Here is a 26,692-nt window from a genome sequence, read left to right as displayed (position 1 = left end):
GAAGAAGAAGAAGAAGAAGTAGAGAAGAGAAGAAGAAGAAGAAGAAGAAGAAGAAGAAGAAGAAGAAGAATGTAAGTAAGTAGTAAGAAGAAGAAGAAGAAGAAGAAGAAGAAGAAAAAGAAGAGAAGAAAAAGAAAGAAGAAGAAGAGAAGAAGAAGAAGAAGAAGAAGAAGAAGAAGAAGAAGAAGAAGAAGAGAAGAAAGTATGAAAGCAAAAAGAGAAGGTTATTTATTCTCTTACATTTTTTCTATTTTTTCACTTCTTCTTTCCTATTGGGGTATGTGAAATAGCTAATTCAGGAATTTTAGTGGATATATTCACTGTAAATCGTAAACAATCTACTCATACTCGTGCATGACAATTTTTGAGGGTTTTACGACGTTTGTGACACTTTTTTTAAAAGGTACTTATACACCAGGATACTTCATGACATAACAATAACATGTGGCGGGAAGTAACTACAGGGATTCCGCAGGGATCAGTCATTGGACCAGTTCTCTTTGTCATATATATATATATATATATATATATATATATATATATATATATATATTTATATATAAATGACTTACCCTACCTGACATTGTTGACTCATCGGTATACGTCTTTACTGACGACAGAAAGATATTCAAAATTATAAAAGAAGAGACTGATAGGGATATATTGCAAGATGACCTGAAGAAACTAGAATCTTGGAGTGATACATGGTTACTCAAATTCCACCCTGATAAGTGTAAATTCTTGCAGTTTGGCAAAAGTGAACCAAGAGACAACTTCAAATACACTTTGGTGGGTATTCCATTGAAATGGGTTAAAGAAGAAAGGATATTGGAGTCACTATAGAAGGCAAATTAATTTTTGATACACTGTTAGTGAAAAAGTTTTTGTAAAAAGCTAACTCCATGTTTGCCGTCATCAGACGCTCATTCCAATATCTAGACAAAGAGACATTCTTCCCCCCCCCCCCCCCCCCCCCCCATAAAGCGCTTGTGAGATCGCACTTAGACTATGCAAGATCAGTTTGGTTTCCTTACATAGAAAAATACAACGAGCTAATTAAAGGTGTGCAAAGGAGGGCCACAAAACAGTTGCCTGGTCTAGGATCGCTAGATTACTAGGAAAGACTTAATTTCCAAACCTTGAAATACAGAAGGTATTATAGAGGGGATATGATAGAACTTATGACAGAATTTATTAAATGCAGGAAAGACTTCACAATAAGAAAAGACTCCAGGTGTAACAAAAAGAAACTGCTCACACAAAGACCAAGATTGGATGTGAGAAAACACAGTTTTACTGTGAGAAAAACGAAAATATGGAACAGTTTACCAGATTCTGTTGTGAACGCAAAAAACCCTTAAATAACTTCAAGAGCAGACAAGACAACTTTTGGTCTGACCAAAATGTTTTGTACAATTATAAATGCGCTTTAGATTGTAAAACCGGAAGAAACTTAAATCACAAAGACGATGAAGAAATTGAGTTTGGCGAAGAGGACCTATAAGGACCTGTGCTGGAAACAATCCAAAAGTATCCACAAATAACATGCACTCACAGAACTCTGTGCAGCACCCAAATGAAGGGAAACAATCGATTATATTAACCATTGCTCTCTGATTCTGTAGTAGCGTCCCCTGACAAGACAAGTTGAGACAACTCCGTGTTGTTAGCAACGATTAGCGTTGTTGGCTACTGCATTGTGACACACCTGATTATTCATGTTTTAATCTATGAACACATTCAGAAATGTGTACATCTACCTTGCCAAGTTTGCTGTGACATAGGCCGTTATAGTAGGCATGTAAATACCTGAGGATATGTAGCCCATTATACAATATTACACATCAAAACATAAAAATTTCTAACCACGAGGTAACTGAGAAAAATAAGCAGGTCGATCACTCATTCTTGTACTTATTTAATACGCCACAGTTTTATTATTGTTTACTTTTTAGAAATTTTCCGATATATATCAAACAATAGGTTGGTCAGCTAACAATACGATTAATAAGGCAATCAGAGATTTAATCAACGCACGGATAATCGATAATGCATGCCAATACTTGATGTGAACGACAGAAGGTATGTCGCATTTCAATCAGTTTTTGTATGTTTTGTCCCGTGTTAGGTATTTTGTGCTTGAATTTGATATAATTTTAATTAAGAATTTATAAATTTCTGGTGTGTCCTTCCCTTTTATTTTCAAACTCGATTTTCAAAACGTATAATTTCCCTTTTTTACATATTGTAATCGTGACCAAATAATAATTACACACCTCCTGCTGTAAAGGAACATAAACTTAACATAATATCGTTTTGAGCCGAAAGGATTAACCAATGTAAGACAATTCAACAGTTAGTTAAACTCTATGAAATTACAATTAAAAATCACACGGTACAAGGCTTGTGATTTTTGTTCTTCGTAGGAAAGGAGCATTTGCTTGTCTCATTTTTTTTTATTTCTGGAAAAATGATTTTGTCCAAAATCTTACAGTGAAATTATCTAAAGCACACATTAGCAGAGAATATTGGTCACTTAAAAGTTATAGATCACTAATAATCTCCATTTTGAAGATTTAGTACACTATAACAGATGGTAAAGATGTTAAAATACATATCCAAATGTGAGATTTAAAAGAATAAATAAATTCTGAAATCAACGTTAACCTTGCCATTTTTATCAAATAAAATTTTCAGATCCAAAGTGCAAGGTGAGAAATGTCCATGTTTCGATGTGCTGGGGATATAATATTTGAAGACGTTGACATCACACCTGGACAAATATGTAACGTCCAACTCAAGCAATTCTCAGAGACATGTAATTTCCTCCAGTATCAAAGACCACTCACGCCACAAAAGCCATACTTCTTTGCTCAAATAAGAACTCTTGGTGAGACAGTTGCTTCGAATTAAATATAAATGTAAAATTTAGATTTTTGATTAATCAGGAGAATGACTAGATATAATAACTGCAACCAATTTTAAGTTTATAATTCTGTCAATCCAAAACAATATAATGCCAAATGGGGTGGGGAGATTTGCATATTATAGTTAGAGTGGTTTCCACTAATGGCTCGATGGTAAGGAGGCAGGGAAAACAGACTCTATGGCAAAATGCTGTAAGATGTCTAAAAGCCAAGGAATCTATTGTTTTACTTCAGCTCTAACCTTCTTATCCATTATTTAAACTTGAGCATTTATATAGTGCAATATCCACTAAATATGCTCAAAGCACTTTACAAGGAGTCCTCAGCTAACAACAACACTTAACGTGTGGGATGAGTCATGACTCATGTTAAACGATATTTCTTTCTTATGACAGAGACAACGCTGTTAACGATCAGCTACTCATTTTCGCCTTAGTTTGGTGAGATAATGCGAGTAAAGAGCCTTGTCTAATGACTCAACTACGCACCACTTTGTGCCAGGCTCGAGCCCTGGACTTTCCTGTCCAAAGGTGAATGTCATAGCACAAGACCGCATAGTCTCACAATGCATTCAAATAATTCACATTCTCTTTGCAGTTTCTTTTAATTGTGATGTCGTTTCTTCTTCTCTTTACTAGCCTATCCTGCTTCTTTGGTTTGTGATTGTATTTTTGACAGAGGATATTTTTTTTTCTGTAAATCTTCTGCCTGTTTGTTCTTGGTTATTTATAATTTAGCTTATGATATCTTTAGGTTATGATTTTGATTTACATTTGTACTATTTTTGTTAGATTGCTTGTTTTTTTTTTGTTTCAGCGGTCTCTCATATAACCTCAATTGTGTTGGAAGAGACCTAAAGCAACAAACAAAAAAAAGCTTCATCAAAATAATTATGTAGTGTATATTAATGATTTTCAGTTTATTGATTTTCAGTTTATTTTAAAACAATAACATCTTTTGCTATAATTGATAAAGCACACCTTTGTTACTTTTGACCCAAACATTGCTTATAAGAATGGAACATAACATGTCATGCCATTTAGAAATTGTAGCCATGTTTATCTCTTCGGAGAGGCTTTTGGGATGCAGACTTTTTTTTTTTACAATACGACACTCTTTCCAGTCATTAGCCTTTTCCAGAAGCTCGCCCATGTCCAGTCCCGTCCATTCCTTTATGTTGTCCTGCCACAATTTCTTTTCTTCCTCTCTTCCTTTGTCCTTTGATTGTTCATTGCATAACTGTCTTGCATAAACTGTCATGACGGATTGTGTGACCAAACCACGATAGATTACTTCTTTTTACTGTTGAAAGTTGTGGTTCCTGTTTTCCAGCAATGTTTTTCACTTCCTTTTGAATGTCTTTGTCCTGTGTTCAGTGTATGTGCCACAGAGGAGTTTCTGGTAGCTGTAATTTTCAAAAGCAGTGACCCGGCATTCTGTTTCTGCATTTATTGATCACGCCTCACATCCATGTAACAGTATGGATAAAGCAAGTGATTGATATAATTTCAGTTTTATGCCAAAACTCATCTTGCTTTTCCACATCTTTGTGAGTCTTGCCATTGCCGCATTTGCTATTCCCTGTCTAGTCTTGATGTCCACAGTGCTGGATCCATCTTTTGTATGTGTTACACCCAGATATTTAGATGTTTCTATTTCCTTTAGGGGCTCGTCATTGGTTTTTATGTTGGCTGTTATGGTGTTCTGGTTGTTGATCATTACTTGTGATTTTTCAGTGCTAATCTCCCTGCCATGTTCTGTTACTTCTATATTTGATTTATCAGATAACACTTGCAGATATTGATTGCTGCCGACCATCAGGTTTATGTCAATCAATGATCATTTGTGAACAGCTCATTTTAGCTTGTCTTTTAATATGCACCTCTTAAGTGCTTAATTGATTGATTGGAGGAAGAGGATATATGTATGGCACTTGCTTTCGGATTGGAAGGTCCTGAGTTCGAGCATCGCTCAGCGCACAGTTGAGTCCTTGGAGTAGGCTCTTTACTCACATTCTCTTACCGTACTCAGGTGTAACATGAGTACCAGGTTATTAACAGCATTGTCTCTGTCCGGAAATAAATTGTAATACCGCCTAACAGGCGTCATGACCCATTCTAAATGTTAAATGTTGCTGTTGGCCAGGGGCCCTTTTAGTGGATATTGCGCTATATAAGGCTCAATTTTTAATTTTTTATATATATACCAAAGATCAATTATTCCTTGATAAAATGCCTGTGAAAAAAAAGCGGATGTAAAGGAGAAATGAGATCAAAAGACGAGGCACTTAGAGTGTGGAATTTCATGGAAAAATTTCTATTTCATGAAATATCTGGCTCTAAGGCAAAACTGTCATTCAGGCAGTGGTCTCTTTCATGAAAATCACTGTATTTCCTATTCAACTCTTAATTATTCAACACTTATTCCTGAGATTCAAAGCAAATCCAAAAAGACACAACTGAAGCAAAAGGAGACAAATCCACTGCCGTCCTCACAAATTTTGGACAGTTTCAAACACATTCTTTGCTTAAATAATACATTTTATGGGATTACATTAGTTTCTTTCTAATTTTGAAATTTATTTTGTTTCAGCACCCAACAGTAAGATTACACTGGGTATAGCTGGTCCAGATATCGCATCTGATGCACATCCAGGACATTGGATAGACTCGGTAGGCTATCACAGTGACACAGGCCAATGTTATACATCACATCAATGTGTTGCAAATACAGATGGTGAGAGATTTGGAATAGGTAAGCATTAAAAAAATATATACACTTTGAGAACATTCGTCTAAAAGCAAAGGCAATGTAAAGTTTGTTCTATTAAGAAACCAAAGTAATTTTTTTACAAAACAGTTTGCATTTCCAAAATATATCTTTTTTTTGTTGAAAAAATTAATTCTAGACGATCTGCAATCAGCTGATAATTTAATCATATATTCAAAAAAAAAGAGAGAGAGAAAAGTACAGGTAGGTAGCGTTAATTCTAATGTTTGCATACATGAACAAGAATAGATATCCTTCCATTATAATTAAAATTTACATCTTTAGCACTTCTTCCTAAGCTCTCAAGGTGTTATGCATCGAGCTTACATTGAAATTGAAATACAGTTCACTCCGCTTAATCGCACACTCCACCTATATGCTACACATTCCTGAAAAACTGAATTTTTTCTATATAATCGCTACATCTTGATTGGAGTGACAACCAACAGCCATATGAAATCAACAATGCTGTTCCCATTCCACACACCTTTTCGGCCAAAGCATTTGATCAATTCGTAACAATTGACAACAATATACCCATCAGCAGTGAACTGACATCTCAGGAACCACTGGCTCCATTAAGCCACACAAAAGACAATGCCTAGATAATGAAGATGAGGATGAGTCATCGGAATGTGACACACCACCCCTAACAATCACTGAAAAACTGGTAGACAAACTATGTCACTTCATCCAATAAGAAAGCTTGACAGATGATCTACACTGTTGAGATTGGAGACAAGGGTCTATAAACAGATTTCACAAAATAGAAATCAATCAACGCTTCATGATTATTACAACAAACAATGTCACATTCTATTGTCGATAAAACATGAAAAAGGAAAAAGAAAAAAACAAGAAAAAAAATAAATGAATAAAAACAGCCCAAATAAATAAATAACATTCTATTGAGGTCAGGTCTGGTAACGTGATGGTCCAAAGTCCGTAGAAGACACAGAAATGAAGGTCCTACATGAATGGCACATGAAAGCTGGTGCTTAGATGGGTTTTTTTAGCTTCTCTGCTTAATCGACACACTAACCTGAATCCTGATGATGTGCGATTAAGCGGAGTCGACTGTAATACCCTTAAATTGACTTTTTTAAAAATGTTACGCTCAGATCAGAATTCAATTCTTATTTATTTGACAATAAGAATGAAGCAAAGTTAACTTGATTGAATGAATTTTCTATTCTAAAATCTATATTTTTATCTTATTACAGGTGATGTATTTGGTGTACTTGTAACTTACTTTGGGGACAAAAAGTCCACTGTGATATTTCTAAAGAATGGAAACCCGGTGGCAACCAGGTAAATATTTTGATTATTTACTCATTCGGATACCATAAATTGTGAATATTAAATAGTATGTTTTTAAGTGACAAATGAAGGAACAGGCACTGGTGTATGATAAGAGACTGGGGATCAAACCTCAGACTTCCGGATCAGTAATCCTGTCAAGGCAGACTGAATTATTGATTTTATTTTGTTTTCTTTCTTTTATCTTTCTTTTTGCGTTGTCTGAGACTATTTCATACACACTTTTCAATACAGTACAAGCCGCTTAATTGGAGCATTACCAATATTCAGAAATCGTTCCAATTAAGCTGATTCCGCTTGTGGCTTTCATTGGAACAACCTATAAGGATTACACATATCTTTTCCATTAATTGGCTATATATTTAATATTTATATATATATATATATATATATATATATATATATATATATATATATATATATATATATATATATATATATATATATTATATATATATATATATATATATATATATAGTATAACAAATAATTCTTTTTTCTTTTTATTGGCTACAATTTCATATTCCACTCTACACTCTCACTTTTAATATTACATGGGTATTGTCATGATGGTAGATGAAGAAGAATGTATCATTCTATCTTATAGTTTTACATTCATATGGAATTCTTACCACATCCATATCTTGTAAAAAAGAAAAAAAAATTAATGTGAGCTTTTATATTGCACAATATCCACTAAACATACTCAAAGGGCTTTACAATTGGTCCCTGACCGACAGCAACACGTAACATGTAGAACGAGACATGACGCCTGTTGGGAGATATTGGAATTTTTTTTCTGACGAGACAACGCCGTTAACGACCTGGTACTCATTTTTCACCTGAGTACAATGAGAGAATATGAATAAAGAACTTTTTCCAAGGACTCAACTCTGCACCAAACGAGGCTTGAATCCTGGACCTTTCGATCCAAAAGTGATTGTCATACCACAAGACCACATAGCCGCTATGGAATCAAGGATACATGAACTGTGGTTTGTCTTTGATATTCATACCACCGAACCAAATTGGAAAAAAATGAAGGAATTCCAATTTATGAAGTATGAAATGGACCATCATAATTAACTCTTACCTCTAAATGTTCTTATGCCATACGATTGCCAACCATTCATGAATCACGCATCTACTTACTGGTCTAAAGACTGAATTATGTCGGAATCAGCAAATCTCAATGCATCTTTGCTCAGATACAAATCATATCATTATGTTATTGATTCAGGTTTACTCGAATGCATTTATTTTACTATTTTTTTATAATATATATTTTTACTATTTTGCCAAAATGTAAATACTATTGACAGATGATTCCTATTTGTTTTACAGATTTTTGTTTGAGTCAGACCATCGTCGCTTTCTTCCTACTATTTCATTGGAGAATGGACCCATTGATTTAGGTCTGATGTGGCCTGAAGCAGCTATTGGGGTCCCCAAATATAGCGAGGTAAGTTTTAGCATTACATTATTATTGATTGAGTAAACATGTTAACACAAACTTCATTTTTCTTACTTATCCTTATACAACCGAATGAATTTGAATAGCCTGTATGAATTACAGTTCTTTGTAGTATTGATATCACATTAATTTTTTGGTGCTGAGCCGTCTATTTTTAATTTTTTCTCTGTAATTTTTGAATTAGTATGTCCTTCAATGTGGTCCGTAAATGAATTTGGAATTGTATATGTGTTGGTACCAGTAAACGAGTGTGTGTACTTTCGAACATTGTAAAGCAAACAACCAATGGCCTGTATGGACAATGAAGATCATATTTTTATTATTGCTTTTATAATTATTATGATTATTATTATAATTATTATTATTATTATTATTATTATTATTATTATTATTATTATTATTATTATTATTATTATTATTATTATTATTATTATTATTATTATTATTATTATTATTAGATAAAGATTTGGACCTGTCAAAGTTTTTAATTTAAAAAAAAAAAACGAAAAAATTAAATTGAATTGTTTTCAATTATGATATGATGATATGCTGTTTCATCCTATTCCATATTATGATTAGATTTAGCACATATTTCAGTTTATTATTTGTGACATATTCTTTTACAAAAAGAAGATGGTTGCAGTTTTTGACAAAACAGTTTTTTTCTTTATTTATTACCCTTATTCATGACGTGTGAACATCCATGATTTTGCATTTGGAAGTTTTGTTGTTTATTTTTTTTATTGAGCCTTTTTTTGATGCTTTTCTAGTTCAAGTCATTGAAATGTCATATCATTCGTATATCAATGCAAATTCTACAACAAATTAATCGTACAATTCCTCTTCTCATTACAAAAATCAACTATCACTCCAAGTATTCGTGTGCGTTAAGTAAACACATTTACTTGATATGGAGTATTTGATATCTTTGATATTTGCATATTTTGTTTGTAGCCTATAAGTTCTTGCAAACGGTGGGTGAAATTTGTTTGTATGGAGAAATCTGGTATAAAACTGATTAGTATTTAAATTGCTTTGGACAGTTCCAATGATTGTATTCAATTGATTTGTCAGTAAAGGCTTTCAAGATGTAAATTTTTTGCAAATTCTCTTATATTTTGTCATTAAATGAGCTGCCCTCCTTTTGAAAAAAAAACAACAAAAAAAAACAACAAACCAATCTTTCCTAATGGTTCAGTTATGATTATGTATTCTCAAATCTGTTCTCAGAAAAATATGCTTCATTGGATTAAACCAGCATCGGTGAATTATGACATGGTGTCAAATACTTTCAACTATGTTGGACAAGGTATCATTAATGAAGAGCTCATCATACAAAGTCCTCATCCACTGTCTTCAGGTTAGTCATAAAAATGTAATATAGATAGAATGAAGTTGACGTCACTCGGGCCTTTATTATTTTTTTATGCCATCCACGTTATTGAGTAATTCTCACTAAACTGTATTATCCAGACTATCAAGGTTACACACAGTTTTTTGTGTGTTGGTCCATTACTTCCGGATGGCAATGTTGTGAGCTTCTTTTCCAAGCGTATACTATCTGTAGTTTACACCATTTATGAAACTGGCTGTCCTGCTTTTCGCTGTGACCAATATAAAGCAATATATAAGTGTAAATTATTTTACAATTTTAATTTTAACTTTTCAAATCAAGTGGAAGATTCATAACTGAATATATAATATAAAGTTTTTTTGTCAAATAAATAAATGGATTAATAGAAGGAAATACAATTGAAAAGGAATTCACTCTTTATTAAAAGTGTAATATGTCAACAATTGCCACATATTTTGTCTCAAATATGCCAAACTTTTCTTTCGTGGTGAAGCAAACCGTTTTTATTATTTATTTTTTTTCATGCCACTTATTTAATTTGTCAGGTTTGTTGTTTACATATCTATTCAATGGAAATTGGTCTCAATATTTGTCCAGTATCCTATCATTTATGTTTCTAATGTTGCTGCTTGATGCTTGAAGAAATAAATAGTAACAATAATAATATGGAATGGAAGCTTCATTCGATTCACGAAGACAGATGATGTAGACGTTTTGGGTTTCCCCTTTGTCAACAAAAACACGATAAATGAAACACTAAAGACGAATTCTTCATCTTTAGTGTTTTTTTCATTATGTTTTGTTGTCTAAGGGGAAAACTCGAAACGTCCACGTCATATAAATTGAGCTTTATATAGCGCAATATCCACTAAATGTGCTCAAAGCGTTTTACAAGGGGTCCCTGGTCAACAGCAACATTTAACATGTAGGACGGGACATGATGCCTGTTAGGCGATATTACAATTTTTCAGACAAAGTCAACAGCCAGGTACTCATCTTACACCTGAGAACGGTGAGAGAATGTGAGTAAAGAGTCTTTTCCAAGGACTCAACTATGCGCCGAGTGCGAGGCTCGAACCCAGGACCCTCCGATCCGAAAGCGAGTGTCGTACCACTAGACCACATAGCCACAGCATATGTCTTTGCAAATTAATTTGAAGCTTCCATTCCGTTTCATTATTGTTTATTTATCATAAATAATTCAATGTTAACCAATAATGTCATGTGTAAACACATTCTAATAAACACTTTTCAGAGATTCAACATTTTGAAGTGATAATCCAAGAATCCAGTAAAGGCGTGCCCGGTCCGTCCATTTGTCTTGCCACATGCAGTCCCATCATTCCTTCTCCATCCTCCACACTAAGTCAGGATTACATCCGTTTTGACTTGGACATTAAAAGTACATAATATGCATGTTATAGAATCCTTTTTTTTAAATTTTATTCAGTGTCGTAAGAGAAGAGCAATATTAGTTTTTTGAGGTTATCTGATCAGAGAGATGAATGGCGTACCATGATCACCGATATCTGGCACAGACTTCAGTGTTTTAGGCAAAAAAACCCATAGTATATTATTATATTATAGCCTCCCTACTTGTTAACATTACGGTTGCTTTGCCTTTAGTGATGTCTCCCATTTCTTGCCGAGAGACTGGCCTCGCTGTCTTGTAATTTGTTTTTGATTATTCACATACCTTAAAGGTTTGTTTTGCGTGAATTAAAAAAAAAATTGGGGAGGGGGGGTTGTTTTGTTTTGTTTTTTAATTCTCTAGTGCTTATTGATTTCGTAGTCTTTTAAAGCCAAATTTGCTTCATTTTTTTTTTTCAACTGACTTATAAAAACAAATAGCCCTGAAATTTGTAAGACCCATATAACCATAATTCACCATGGAGCACATAAATGATAATGATATATTAAATAATAATGATAATAATGATGATGATGATGATGATGATGATGATGATGATGATGATGATGATGATGATGATGATGATGATGATGATGATGATAGAAAGAAAAGGAGAAGAAGAAGAAGAAGAAGAAGAAGAAGAAGAAGAAGAAGAAGAAGAAGAAGAATAATAATAATAATAATAATAATAATAATAATAATAATAATAATAATAATAATAATAATAATGATGATGATGATAATAATACCACTACTACAACTACAATTTCCACTGCTGCTACCACTATTGATACTTCTACTGTTGCTACTTATACAACTTCAAGTACTTTTACAATTAAATTCCTTTGTCTTTACCAGATCAAGACACTGTTGGTCATAGAATAGGTTGGGGTATTCACTACAACCCAGACCTTCGAAACCAGCCAAATTTCAACCCCAAGGCAGAACAACTTGTTTATTGTTATGTGACTGGAGACATGGACTTCATTCTGGGCAAGATAATGATGCAACCGGAAGGGGGATTCTATCCATTAGTTGTTTTAAAAGAAGGAGGTATCGAAACATTTTATCTGGCTTTAGAATTATGAAAAATGATAATTTAATATCTTTTAATTAATCTGTTGTTGTGATTTTCTACCGTTTTGGCCCTGCTGCTTTCAATATAAAAATAAGGCTTTAACCATTTTAGAATGAGTTTTAAAATATTTTACTAATTTATTGCTCAGTTTCAAGACTTTTTCATTCGTTACCAAAAACTTGTTTTTAAAAAAAAATTAATGCAATGCTTAAATAGAAATTTTAGCTTTGAATGTTAAATCTTGTTTTATTTCTTTAACTGCCTTTATCATTGACTCCGTGGGTTTTATAGTATTATTTTTTTTAGATATTTATATTTATTTATATATTTCAGCTTCCAAAGTATCTGTTGACATAGAAACAAACAACAAACCAAGTGGTTTAACTCACATTTTAGATGACAAGTTCAGGAGGGAAATAGGTCAGGCTAACAAACTGGTACAAAAAGATCTTTTAGATAGAGGTAAGAATTGGGGCAACAATCTGACAATGAATATTTTGAGAAGAAAAAAAAAAAAAAAACCTCAACATTTGCATCAACTTTTTGATTCAAGTCATGAACAGTTAAGAATGAAAACATACAGCCAAAAAGTACAAAAAGAGGAGATGCAGCTGGAGGGGGGGGGGGAGGTGTAAGTGATTTTCACACACAATGTCTTAATTTTACTATGTTCCAAATTGGACTGATAATCTCAAATATAAATCTATTGTGGTCTAGTGATATGACACTCGCTTTCGGATCGAGCGTCGCTCGGCGCATAGTTGAGTCCTTGGAAAAGGCTCTTTACTCACATTCTCTCACCATACTCAGGTGTAAAATGAGTACCTGGCCGTTAACAGCATTGTTCCTCTCGTCCTATGTGTTAAGTGTTGCTGTTGGGCAGGGACCCCTTGTAAAGCACTTTGAGCATGTTTAGTGGATATAAAAGCTCCAGTTTTTTGGGGGTTTTTTGGGGTTTTTTATATTGTTTTTTCCATTTATTTACTCATTCATCAATAGAAAATATATTATTCCAGATGTTAAGGAGTCTATGCTACGCAAATCATCAGACATAGAAGTATCAATGAGAGATCAGTATTGCACTCTTCGATTGCCATCAACAAAACCCGGTATTCACGTTGTGCAGTTTACTAAGCCTTTAACTGAGGACAACAACTATTTCTTTTTACGCATAAGACAATTAGGTGAGTTTCTAATTGCATATGTTGGATTTTTAGAAATAATCGAGGTATATAATTTGTGACCCACCGTATCAAAGCGGTATTATGTCGGGATCCACTCGGTAAGGGAAATTGAATTCATAGCCACAAATACCCAACTTGGGTTTAATTTCTGTACGTTATGGTGGAGTATAAATACTATTTCCTGCATTGCAAAAACTTCTAAGCTCCAATTTCTCATCATTCTATCTCTAAATTCACTTTTTGGGGTCTGAATCATCCCGACATAATACCGTTTTGAGACGGAGGGTCACATTTTCCCAGTTTTTCAAATTTCAGGTTTTGCAATTTGGCCATTATTGTTCTACAGCTTGGATATAAAATTTGAAAAAATTTCTTTGGGTCAGGAAAATTGGAACAGCTTTACATATAGCCTATTCGAATGTTTTTACTTTAAGAAGCAAAGTGTATATCATAAAATTGTATCTTTTTTAGATAGTGTAGATTCAGTCAGCAATTTCAGATATATTATCAAAATCATTATTTGACGCCCTGTTGTAGATTTATGGCCAAATCATAAAAATCAGGTGTATTAAACCGTACATGTGATACTCTATATTCTGTTGATACTTTGTTAAATTTGATTTAATTTCAAACAATTTTAAAGCTTTGCTTTTCGACCTCCTTTTCAAAAACAAGTGAGACTTTTTAATTTTTACAAAACTGTCTAGTGAAATATAATGTTACAATAGAATTTTTAATCATTCTTACCGAAGCTACAGTATCACAATCTAGATGATTTGGAACCAAGGAAATGAGTTTCTTTAACTTCCTAGCATTATCCAATACAACGTTTTTATCAAATCTGTCTAAGCATTTTTGATTCTGTATGAAACAAACAATCGTAACACGAGGACGACTAATTTCATTCATTTTTGCATCTTCAGATGAAGACTCAGGAGTTGGTATTGGAGTCGCAGGTCGAAATATTCCTCTGAATAAATATCCTGGCAAAACGAGACCCTCTGTAGGATGGATGTCAAAGGATGGGAAACTGTACAGAAACATGAGGAATGATGGCAATTTGACTGGAGAGCTGTACGAGGAAGGTAACTGTTAAATAATTTACCAACTGCCTCGAACAATTTATAGTTCTAAAAATTTCATATTGTTTATATAATGTTGTTTTTGCTAATGTCATAGTGGTTCCGTGATTCAAAAATTCTCTATACTTTATTAACTTCATGCGAAATAGGAACAGAGCAAAGAATTGTGTGCACTCTCTGTGAATTATACCACCATAAAAAATACACCACCCCACCTTCACCCATAAAAATAGATAGAATGCATTTAATAATATATTAATATTAGATGCCGTTTCATAGGCTTCTATGCGGAAATAAAGATAATCCATCAAACAAATATCTCTATTGTCAACAGGAATCACCCATGTGGTACAAGTGAGCAAATTGGGGGTTGATTATCTAGCCCAAGGAAAAAAATAAAAATGCATGAAGTGGGGTTAGAACCTGGAGCCTCCCGGGCTACAGTACTAAACCACTTGGCTAACTAGTCCTGCATTTACAAATGAAAAAGAAAAAGGCAAATATATAATTTTCAAAAAGTCCTTCGGTTTTTGTTGAGGTTTTATTAGTTTTGTTTTGTTGCTATCAGTGCCGGTGGTTGTTTGTTGTTTTTTGTTGGTTTTTGTTTTGTTTTTGGAAGGGGGTTTGTTTACTTTTTGTTGTAATTTTTCTAGGAAGCTGGTGAGATAAGTAAAACCAATAATTTGTGTCTGTTTCCTATTATATAATTATGTTTTAAAATTTGAGTTAATGGAACTTCTTTAGAATAAAAAAATTCTTTATTTGACTTCAAAGCTTCCATGTGATCAATTACCGCAAGCTGGTATTATGCGAGGGTAAGAAGAAGATTCTAAGAAGAGAATTCAAAGTTGAAATAAAAACACATTAAAATTTATTTTTCAATATTTTAAGAAATTATATTCAGTCTCTTTAACAAACATCTTGATTTTAATTCAAGAGTCATTTACGATGCAACAAATTCAGTTTTCAGTAACTAGATTTCACTATCTTACTAGTATTAAGTGATGAATTACATCGGCAATCTATGTTTGCATTTCTTTTTAAATCGTTAAATCTTTCCTAAAACCTAATCAGGAGATGTTGTAGGAGTAGAGATGGAGGCGTTTGCCAAGGAAATGTCTATTGCTCTGTTTACCAAGAACATGCATCCAGTGGGCACAGCCTACTACACTCAGTCCAACAGGGATGAGTTCCTGCCCACCATTGCCCTGTGTTCTAACGGTCATGATGTCCTTGTGGACGTCTGTTGGCCAAACATGATGAGGGGGGCTCCAATTTTTAGTGTGGTAAGTTTACCATTCATTAATCTTTAAAGTTAAGAATATGACACTGGGTAATGTATATGTTACTGCTCGAAGCTCGAAGAAACAAATAACAATGTGGAATTGAATGTAAGCTTCAATATATAATATACGAAAACAGATAAAATGTAGTGTTTCATTCATCCTGTTTTGTTGACAAAGGGGAAACCAGAAACGTCCATTTCATCTGTATTCATATATTAAATTGAAGCTTACATTCAATTTCACCTTGTTATTTATTATAGAATATTACACTGGAAATTCAACAAACTAATCTTTTTTACCAAATGTCAGTAGAATAATAAAACGTGTGTGACAAATTAGTTACAATAAGCAATTAACATGTTAATGTAAAATTTGGCAAGAGCTGAAGCTGCTGTTCTTAGGGTCTTCAAACCATATAGCCCTACAGGCTGAGTTTATCCCGGTTCCAAAAACGTTAAATGGAGATCATTTCTATTATGTGGAGAATACTCTGGGCAAGATCTTTTCAACAGATCGAATAAATAGACACAGCTAACGAATTACTGCTGGGTATACTGGGAGGTTATAAAAATAACTTAGGATTAACAGAGGACAATAACTGGTCCTTTCACATATGAGATGAATGTTTTACCAACTTAGCTATCGGGGACCCCTTAGAACATTGAATTAGAGTATTACAGATCTCCTATGCTCATTCTTTATGATGGTCTCCATTTTTTTCTTTATTACCAAGCAATAGTAATGGCTTATTTGATTGTGTTAATCACGAAAGACTCCAATGTGAAATGGAGGACCTCTTGTAAAACCCTGATGAAGACAAAGAGTATTTGAAAACTTTTATTACAGATGCGATTTGAAATAGAGGTGCCAGCTCTGAAATGATTATGAACAAAAAGCATTGCCTCAAACAAAAACGTCAAATAACAATGATGAATGAATACGTTTTTTTCTTTCTGTCAGACAGGATTAATGATAAATTGTGTAAATTTTACATGACATGATAAGGGTTGCTTTTATTCTGTTTTTGTCTTTTGTTGTCGTTATGAGGTGGGGGGGGGGGGGGGCTGGTGTTTTTCTGTTTTGTTTTGTTTTTTTGTTGGATTTTTTTATATTTTTTAAAATATGTTTATTTTTGTTTCTGACGACAGCTTTAGTTAGTTGTTTAAATGGTATTTTAATAAGCTCAATCACATTTTCTAACAGGTAAATCTAAGTCACTGGTGCCTACCTCCTGGTTCAGTTGTGGACAGAAGTAAGAACACTGTTTATGTTAAAGATCACAACGCTCCTTTATCTATCCAGGCACCTTACAGTCTTCATAAAGGTTTGTCAATCAGATGATAGTGATATACTACTAAAACAGATTTGGCAGATATATTTTCCCACAGAAACATATAACCAGTGATGTAAAACGCTTTTTAACAAAAACATTTTTTTTTAAATTACCTGAAAAGATCACTGTGATCTGGTTTTGGGATTGCTGGTCAGATCGCTCTGAAATACTCTTGATGATATGTTTACCTACCACTATTAACAACTTTGACCAAAGCACTATTATATCATCTATAATTGAGCTTAATTGAGCTTTTTTTATATAGTGGAGCATGTTTTCACGGAAGACTGCTGCCTCGCTCGGTTGGGAGCGTGATGTTCGTCAGGTCACACCGAACCGTCAGCCAGTTACTAGGCGAAATAAATTTAACAAATGTGACAAAACCAAAATTGGGACATGGAATGTCAGGACCTGTGCCCAAAAAGGAAAACTAAACAACATTCTAAAAGAAATGAAACGGCTCCAAATAAATATTCTTGGCCTGGCAGAGATGAGATGGAAAGAGCAGGGAACCATGTCAAAACAAGAAAACAACATGACATATAAGATCATATGGAGTGGTGGAACCTCTTTCCAAAAAGGAGTAGGGATGATCTTAGACCAAAAATCAACCAAATTTTACAAAGGGCACGTAGCAATCTCAGACAGAGTTTTGCTGGTTAAGCTAAGAGGACCTGTAGTTGACACCAATATTATTCAAGTTTATGCACCAACAGAAGAGGCGACAGATGCAGATATGACAGAGTTTTACCATTCACTAGACAAAGCAAAACGAATGTGTAAATCACAAGAAGTCCTTATGGTAATGGGGGACCTAAATGCTAAGATTGGCAGGGGCAGAGATGGTGACATAATCGGACCACATGGACTCGGAGACAGAAATGAACGAGGAAACATCTGGGCAGATTGGTGTAGAACAAATAAATTAATGATTTCAAACACCTGGTTTCAACAACACCCAAGAAGAACCTGGACATGGCAATCACCAGGGGACAGAGCAAGGAACCAGATAGACTTTATAGCAGTATCATCAAGATTCAGAAATGGCATATTAAATTGCAAAACCTACCCAGGCGCCGATGTAGACAGTGACCATGTCCCAGTTGTTTGTACAGTAAGGATAAAGTTTAAAGCTATTCAGAGAACAGCTGGTAGAAAAAAGAGGGATTACAGGTTATGCAAAGACAATGGCATACAAACAAAAATGAGAGAAGAATTTGAAAATGCACTCATGATACAAAGCCAAAGTGAACCTGATAACGAAAAATGTGAAAAACAATTTGATATATTCCAAAAGTGTGTCAAAGCAACTACAGAAAAGCATTTACCAATAGCTCAAACAAACAGCAAAAAGGAATGGATGACAAATGAAATTCTAAACCTATTTGAAGAAAGACGAAAATGCAACAGAGGTCTGCAGAATACCAAACATTGAACAACCACATTAAATCCAAATGCATCGAGGCACACGAGAACTATCTAGACTGGAAATGCTGCGAAATCGAAAGAGAATACAAACCCAACCCCCAACAAGCTCACCAAAGAATAAAAGAACTATCAGGGAAAAGGAAAAGCAAAGCAGCAGGAAGTTGTATCCAAAACAAACAAGGGGAACTGCTATTTGAAGAACAACATATAGAAAGCCGATGGGTAGAATACATAGGCGAACTGTACAATGATCCAAATAGAAATGAACCACCACTGAAATTCAAAGAACCATTAAGCGGACCAAACATCACCAAAAGTGAAATTGAACATGCCATGGAACGAATGAAGGATGGTAAAGCAACAGGCCCTGATGAAATATCTGTAGAGGTATTAAAAAGCCTAGGAGATCTAGCAATTGATGAACTTCACATATTATTCAACAATATATACAATACTGGGAAAATTCCAGAAGATCTCTGTAACTCTATTTTCATAGCAATACCAAAGAAAGCAGGTGCAGTCAGATGCGAAAATTTTAGAACTATAAGTTTAATAAGTCACATCAACAAAATACTGTTGCGTATAATTATCAACAGGCTAAGGAATAAGATTAACCCCGAAATCGCAGAAGAACAATATGGATTCCAACCTGACAGAGGGACAAGGAACGCAATATACCTCCTCCGTGTTTTAAGTGAAAGAGCTATACAGGTTCAGACCCCACTATACCTATGTTTTGTCGACTACAAAAAAGCTTTTGATAGAGTACGCCACGAAGAAATACTAAAACTGCACTCCATTGGCGCTGATGAGAAAGACCTCAGACTCATGCAAACATTATACTACACCCAGCAGGCATCTATCAAAATCGGAAACTCTACAGGAAATTCCATTCCTATTAAGAAAGGAGTCCGTCAAGGGTGTGTTGCCTCACCAGATCTGTTTAATCTATACCAAGAAACAATCATGAGGGGCATAAATAATATGGAGGGAATAAAAGTAGGAGGTCACAACATAAATAATATAAGATACGCAGACGATACGGTACTCATTGCAACATCAGAAATCCAACTTCAAAAGATTGTTGACAAAGTGGTAGTAGATAGTGAAGCCAAGGGAATGGAAGTGAATATCACCAAAACAGAATGCATGGTAATACAGAAAAACCCCGAAAACAACAACACCTGCAATATAACGATTCACGGCGAGCAGCTTACCAACGTAGAAAGTTTTAAATACCTAGGTTCAATAGTGACAACAGATGGAAGATGTAACCGAGACATACGAGCAAGAATAACTCAAGCCAAACAGGCCTTCATGGACCTGGGAAACATTTTGAAAAACAAACAGATGTCGTTCGGGATTAGATTCCGAGTCTTGAAGTGCTACGTGTGGCCAATCTTGTTCTACGGATGCGAAAGCTGGACTACAAATGCAGAAACACAAAAGAACATTGAAGCTTTTGAAATGTGGTGCTTGAGAAGGATGCAGAGAATATCGTATACCGCACACAAAACGAACGAAGAAGTGCTAAAACAAACATACCAACAAAGGAAACTAATGCCCTTAATAGTGGATCGACAACTATCCTTTTTCGGACACATAGTAAGGAAAGATAAGAATGAATACCTGGCAAGTTGTGGAAAAATACCTGGTAAACGCGCCCGGGGGAGACAAAGAAAAACACTCATAGACCAACTGAAGGGCTTCACCAACCTAACAATCCAAGAGCTGTTTGAAAAAGCAAGAGACAGGGAGGAATGGAGAGAGATAATTCATGCAGTATCCGAAGCCTGGACCAGGCATGGAACCTAGAAGAAGAAGAAGATATAGTGCAATATCCACTAAATGTGCTCAAAGCACTTTACAAGGGTCCCTGGCCAACAGTAACACTTAGTATTTAGGACGGGACATGATGCCTGCTAGGCGATATTACAATTTTTCGTATCGAGACATCGCTATTAATGGCCAGGTACGCATTATACACCTGAGTATGGTGAGAGAATGTGAGTAAAGAGCCTTTTCCAAGGAATCAACTATCTGCCGAACGAGGCTCAAACCCCGGACCTTCCGATCTGAAAGCGAGTGTCATCCCACAAGACCACATAGGCATCTATCCTTTCATTGAATAATAAATAGCCCGACGTCAGTTCACTTCAAATAATACATAATCCTTGCAACCTAGATAACACATTTTTAAAACTCTATCTTCTATGTTTAGGAAACATGTTTATTTTTCTCTCCAAAAGTACACTCTGATCATAGAATGGTTTACTAACAGTAAACTCTTGAACATAATTGAAACTTTAGAGAATGCATTAATGAATACAAATGACAAATTTGTAGGGATCATTGTCCACCGATTAACAAGTCTATTAAACAAGCAAATTAATTCAAGAATGAATAATTGAGCTTGATAGTGAGCTTAATATAGCGCAATATCCACTAAACATGCTCAAAGCTCTTTACAAGGGGTCCATGGTCAACAGCAACATTTAACATGTAGGACGGGAAATGACGCCTGTTATGCGATATTACAATTTTTCGGACAAAGACAACACTGTTAATGGCCAGTTACTAATTTTACACCTGAGTATGGTGAGGGAATGTGAGTAAAGAGCCTTTTCCAAGGACTCAACTATGCACCGAGCGCGAGGCTCAAACCCAGGACCTTCCGATCTGAAAGCGAGTGTCATGCCACAAGACCACATCGGCATCTATCCTTTCATTGAATCATAAATAGCCTGACGTCAGTTCAGGTCAAATAATACATAATCCTTGCAACCTAGATAAAAAAATTTAAAACTCTATCTTCTATGTTTAGGAAACAAGTTTACTCTTTTTTTCTCTCCAAAACTACACTGATCATAGAATGGTTTATTAACTGTAAACTCTTGAACATAATTGAAACTTTAGAGAATGCATTAATGAATACAAATGACAAATTTGTAGCAAGGATCATTATGCACCCATTAACAGATCTATTAACCAAAGCAAATGAATTCAAGTATGAATAATAACATGATTGGTTGATATGATTCCTCAGGCTATAATCATTTTGAGATGAAACTTACCAAGGAATTTGGGCCGGACAGAGCACCACCTGCCATTGTTTTATCGACTGCCACCCCTCTCGACCCCCCACCTAACTCGTGCCTTAAGTTGGATTTCCTTCGCTTCTGGGCTGTCAATGAAGGTAAATAATTTAATTTTTAGAATCTAATTTCAAATATAATGATAACCTCTGTATAAATTACCTGGTCACATTTTAAGGATATATTTGTGATCTAAAACCGTGGCATCCAAAAGGTTTTTAGGGTGGTTTAGTTTCTAAAAATTGAAACTGTCGTGATTTAATATTAGATAAATATAATAGATATATAATTATGAATTAGGATTAAGTTCATGTTTTACTAATTTTAAAATAAAATCTAATCAAACAAGACAATCAAACAACCCAACCACACTTGATCACCATCATTAAGTACATGCGCCGTCTACCATAGGTTAATGATTTTTATTTAAACATTCCAGAAAGCTAAACAAGAACTATTATTGAGGCAATTCAGATATTCTTTTATCTGTTAGTGGTTAAAATATAACATGATCTTATAGAGAGAAAAAAACAAAAACAAAGAGCCTTATGTTTTATTTTCTCATGTTTAATTATGTAGGCTGAGCCCGTTCAGCTTTTCTTTTCTTTTTGCTCTCAATTTTAAAGAAAAGGATATTAACCCTCTCCTTACTGACCACTTTCAAAATTTTTATTGAAATGTCATAGATACCAACACACAAATTAAATTTTTAAACTCAAAATTTCAAACTGATGAGATGATGCTATACTATAACTAATTTTGTTGATTAAAAACAAGCTTTTACAAAAACAGCATGAAGTATGTGTTAATATAACAAAGATTTCATTTCAAATTTTGTGATTATTAAACAAATCTGACGAATAAAACTTGTTTCTATCGTAACAGATATGACGATTTTCTGACAATTGATAAGGACAGGGTTAAATGTTACAATATAATATGGCAATAGTACAAATAAAGACAAAAGGCCGTATATTTATTTCTCTTGTTGAACTCTTCCGGCTAGCCTGTTCAACCTTATTTCTTTGCTCTCAGTTTTAAAGGAATTACCATAAAATCCAACTCGCTTCTCAATCTTAAACCACTCATCATCCTCACTTATTCTTTCAATTTGCAGCAAGTTCCCTCGTCAGAGTCGGGGATTTAGTAGGCTGGGGTGTGATGTATATCGACGACACCCTCCACCATGACGAGGAACAACTGGTCATTTGTTACCTGACGGTCAACAGGAAGATTCTCCTGGTCAGGGTTGTGTACCAGCCTCCTGGTGGATTCTATCCATTGGTTGTTCTTCCACCAGATTGTAAGTAAACGCAGAGCTGCAAACTTGAAATTTCAGAAAATCGTAGTTTCGAAGGGAAAAAAGAAAGAAAAGCCACCATAGAAATAGCTTGACGCATTATAATTTGCCCTCAACATGATCAAAAAATGCTCCAAAGTCCTAAATATAGTTTCACTGGAACGGCACTTTCCTTTTCAATGAGATTTATTGAGTCAAAGACACTTTTGAAGCTCTGCAGACGGAGCCAAAAATTCGTAATTTTACGAATTTTCATAGAATTAGGCAGGTCTGTTAAATGTATTTAATAGTTGAATTCCTTTTTATTGTCTAACTCATGATTAGGTTTACATTTATAACGGACTTGTGTCTTGATAAAGTAAAGTGATGATAATGCTCATTATATCATGTGCATATCTGATTTGAAATAACAATGTATACTTGACTGTAAGCTTCAATCTAATAAATGAACACAGATGTTGTGTACATTTCGGGTTTCCCCTTTATCAACAAAACAGGATGAATGAAGCACTGCAGACGAATGTAGTGTTTCATTCATCCTGTTTTGTTGATATAGGGGAAACCCAAAACACCCACAATATCTGTTTTCGTTTATTAAATTGAAGCTTGCATTCAATTTCACATTGTTATTTATTTCTTTGAGCCTCGAGCAGGAGCATTTACATACATCTGTTTTTAATAAATTGGTAAACTCTAGATTTAGAGACCCCCTGCCATTTCCACCTAAGCTTTTGTCATCAATGTCTGCATTACTACTGTTGTATCTCTCTTGCTTTTGTTATTGTTCCCAGTTGCTCGACTTACATGAAAAGGGACCAATTTTAAATCTCGAGTTCCAACAGTAAATTGGTATAATGCTTTTATAGAACCTGTCAGAGAGCACTTTTTTAGGATGGCATCCTATCCAAAGAGTGACAAGTAATTGTTACTGCCTTTTAATTGCTCCAGAAATCGTCACAAACCCGACTCTGAAGTACTTGATCTAAATTAATTTTTATTTATTTATAAGAGTATATTAAGAATGTTTCAGATGTGTGCAAGAATACTATATGTTTTAAATGACTTTTTAAAAAATATTTAAAACATGGATTTTATATAGCGCAATATCCACTAAATGTGCTCAAAGCACTTTACAAGGGGTCCCTGGTCAACAGCAACATTCAACATGTTGGACAAGACATGACGCCTGTTCTTAGCATCGGACAAAGACAACGCTGTTAACGACCAGGTACACTTTTTACACCTGAGTACGGTGAGAGAATGTGAGTAAAGAACTTTTTACAAGGACTCAACTATGCGCCGAGCGCGAGGCTTGAACCCATGACCTTCCGATCCTAAAGCGAGTGTCATACCACTAGACCACATAGCCGCACCAATGACTTCCTCATTATTGTAATGTGGAAACTACAATATTCTGATTCGATTCTCCATTTACTCTTTGATTATTTTTTTTTCTCTCTCTCAGTAAATGAAGTGACGTTAGAATTCAGTGCCACAATTATTCGACAGCATCCCATAACAGAGAGAGACGTTGAGATTTTGGTACAAGAAGCCAACGATATCATGAAAAAGGAGAGGGATATCATACTACATGGAGGTGATCCGGTCACAGAACTAGCCGGGGTGGCCTTGTTTAGAGCTCTTCCTAGTGCAGAGGAAGCTGAGAAATTGGGTAAAACAGACTCAAACCACAATAATAAACACGAAACCCATGCAAAAACGGTGGAAGACAAACGGATAGAGAAAAGTGGGAAGACGAACAAAATGTCAACAACAATCACAGAATCTTCCATTGATGGGAAAAAAATTAATAAAAGCTCAAAAGGTGACCAAAAAGGCTCTAGAAGTTGTGTCATATTGTGATATTAGAGAGATCACTTTTACTGTTAGAGCTTTTTCATATGTAAATATGTATTTTTTTAAATTACCTTAATCTGGCACGAAAATCATTTATTTTTACAGCAGCATTTTAAGATATTTAATACTTTTTGTTTTTTCTTCCCATTTCTTATACAAAGGTAGCATCGATTTTCAGAGATTGCTCTTTTATGTAGAGGTAAAAAAATGAAGGAATTGATTGTAAGCTCCTGTTTGATTAACACATAAATGTTTTATTTTAATGTGTGTAATCAAAGAAGACAATATACTCAACATATTTTTTATTAGTTGATGATTTTAATTGCTTTCTCGCTTTTTGGTTTTAGCTACAAGACAGCAACATTTGTATTGGGTCAGTGACACACTATTATGGCGAGATGACTAGTCTTACAATACTTTCACATCACTAGTTGAAAAAATACTTGTCTTTGGTGATTAAACCGGAGCTTTTTTTTTTTTTTTTTCAATTTCATCATTTAAAAAAAAATTAATCATACTTGGTCACTTTTTGCTTCTGGTTATAATATGATGATAACTCATAGTTGCAGAACGTTTTACCTCTGTGAAATGGTAATCCCTTGTGTTATTTCAGATTTTTGGATTATCAAACTAAAACGTAACCAACAGTTTTTATTGAAAGAAGAGAATAGAAATAACAGATGTTTTTATTTTTAATATAATACAAGTCCCAGTCGTATATAAGTACTTATGTCATTTTTTTTTAAAAAAAAGAAAAATTACAAGATTTTATCTCAGTTCTGAATAACTTTTTTACAAAAAAAAAAAGAAAGTACAGTTAAAATAGATAATCTTACACACTTGAGCTGAGAAAATTGTTTCTCTGCTTTTTAAAAATTAAAAGTTGTGAAAGAGGGGAGAGGGGTCGTATAAATGTAAATATATCTTTTTCTAAAGTGCCGTTATTAACTATTGTGATTATGTTTATCAATTCGTTAACATTCCACAGCCCAAGAAAGCCTAGTATTGTGATACATTTCATTTAAGCTTGTTTATGTATATATTAATGCTATACTAAGTTTGTTTCCCTTGCATGAACTCAATGTTTGTGGCAACTGCAGTATTTCTTAAAAGATTATTCATCTTATGAATCTAACACGATTTTTAAAAAAGGTAAATAATAGCATGAGATTTAAAGGCGTTCTGTACCTGAATGAAGTTCTCTTTCGCATTAATTTTATCATTCTATAACATTGACTGTTATAACAGTCAAATCCTTGCCAACAACTGGAGAATTGTTATTTGAAGTATATTGGTGTTACTTTCATCAAACCTGCTTACCGCTACTTCTACTACTACTACAACTAATACTTCTACTACAACAACAACAACTACTACTACTACTTCTACTACTAATACTACTACTACTACTACTACTACTACTACTACTACTACTACTACTACTACTACTACTACTGCTATTACTACTACTACCACTACTACTACTACTACTACTACTACTACTACTACTACTACTACTACTACTACTACTACTACTACTACTAATTCTTCTTCTTCTTCTTCTTCTTCTTCTTCTTCTTCTTCTTCTTCTTCTTCTTCTTCTTCTTCTTCTTCTTCTTCTTCTTCTTCTTCTTCTTCTCCTACTCCTCTTACTACTACTACAACAAAAGATTAGTAAACCTACGAATTTGCGCTCCAGTGACAGAATTTAAAAAGTCATTATTGATGCTGTAAAGTAAGTTAAGATAAAAAGGTTGTACCAAAACCACAAAGTCCCGTTGACTATTGCTGAGG

At 34.3% G+C, this 26,692-nt stretch overlaps 1 protein-coding gene across 1 annotated transcript; it reads left to right on the top strand.

Moving 5' to 3' along the window:
• The first annotated feature begins 1,660 nt into the window (after positions 1–1,660).
• LOC144967303 (uncharacterized) lies at positions 1,661–25,656 on the top strand. The gene is made up of 16 exons (XM_078904363.1): positions 1,661–2,082; positions 2,698–2,890; positions 5,520–5,681; positions 6,920–7,007; positions 8,361–8,478; positions 9,721–9,850; positions 11,100–11,246; positions 12,114–12,308; positions 12,667–12,795; positions 13,350–13,517; positions 14,441–14,602; positions 15,674–15,885; positions 17,089–17,209; positions 21,693–21,842; positions 22,859–23,044; positions 24,507–25,656. The coding sequence occupies exons 2-16, from the start codon at positions 2,719–2,721 to the stop codon at positions 24,902–24,904; spliced, it is 2,538 nt and encodes an 845-aa protein (XP_078760489.1). The 5' UTR covers positions 1,661–2,082; positions 2,698–2,718; the 3' UTR covers positions 24,905–25,656.
• The last annotated feature ends 1,036 nt before the right edge of the window (positions 25,657–26,692 follow it).

The sequence above is a fragment of the Berghia stephanieae genome, chromosome 3 (genome assembly GCF_034508935.2).
Source record: "Berghia stephanieae isolate SIO BIC M18660-M18661 chromosome 3, UCSD_Bste_1.3, whole genome shotgun sequence".
Lineage (NCBI taxonomy): Eukaryota > Metazoa > Mollusca > Gastropoda > Nudibranchia > Aeolidiidae > Berghia > Berghia stephanieae.
This window is presented reverse-complemented; position numbering and strand designations above follow the sequence as displayed.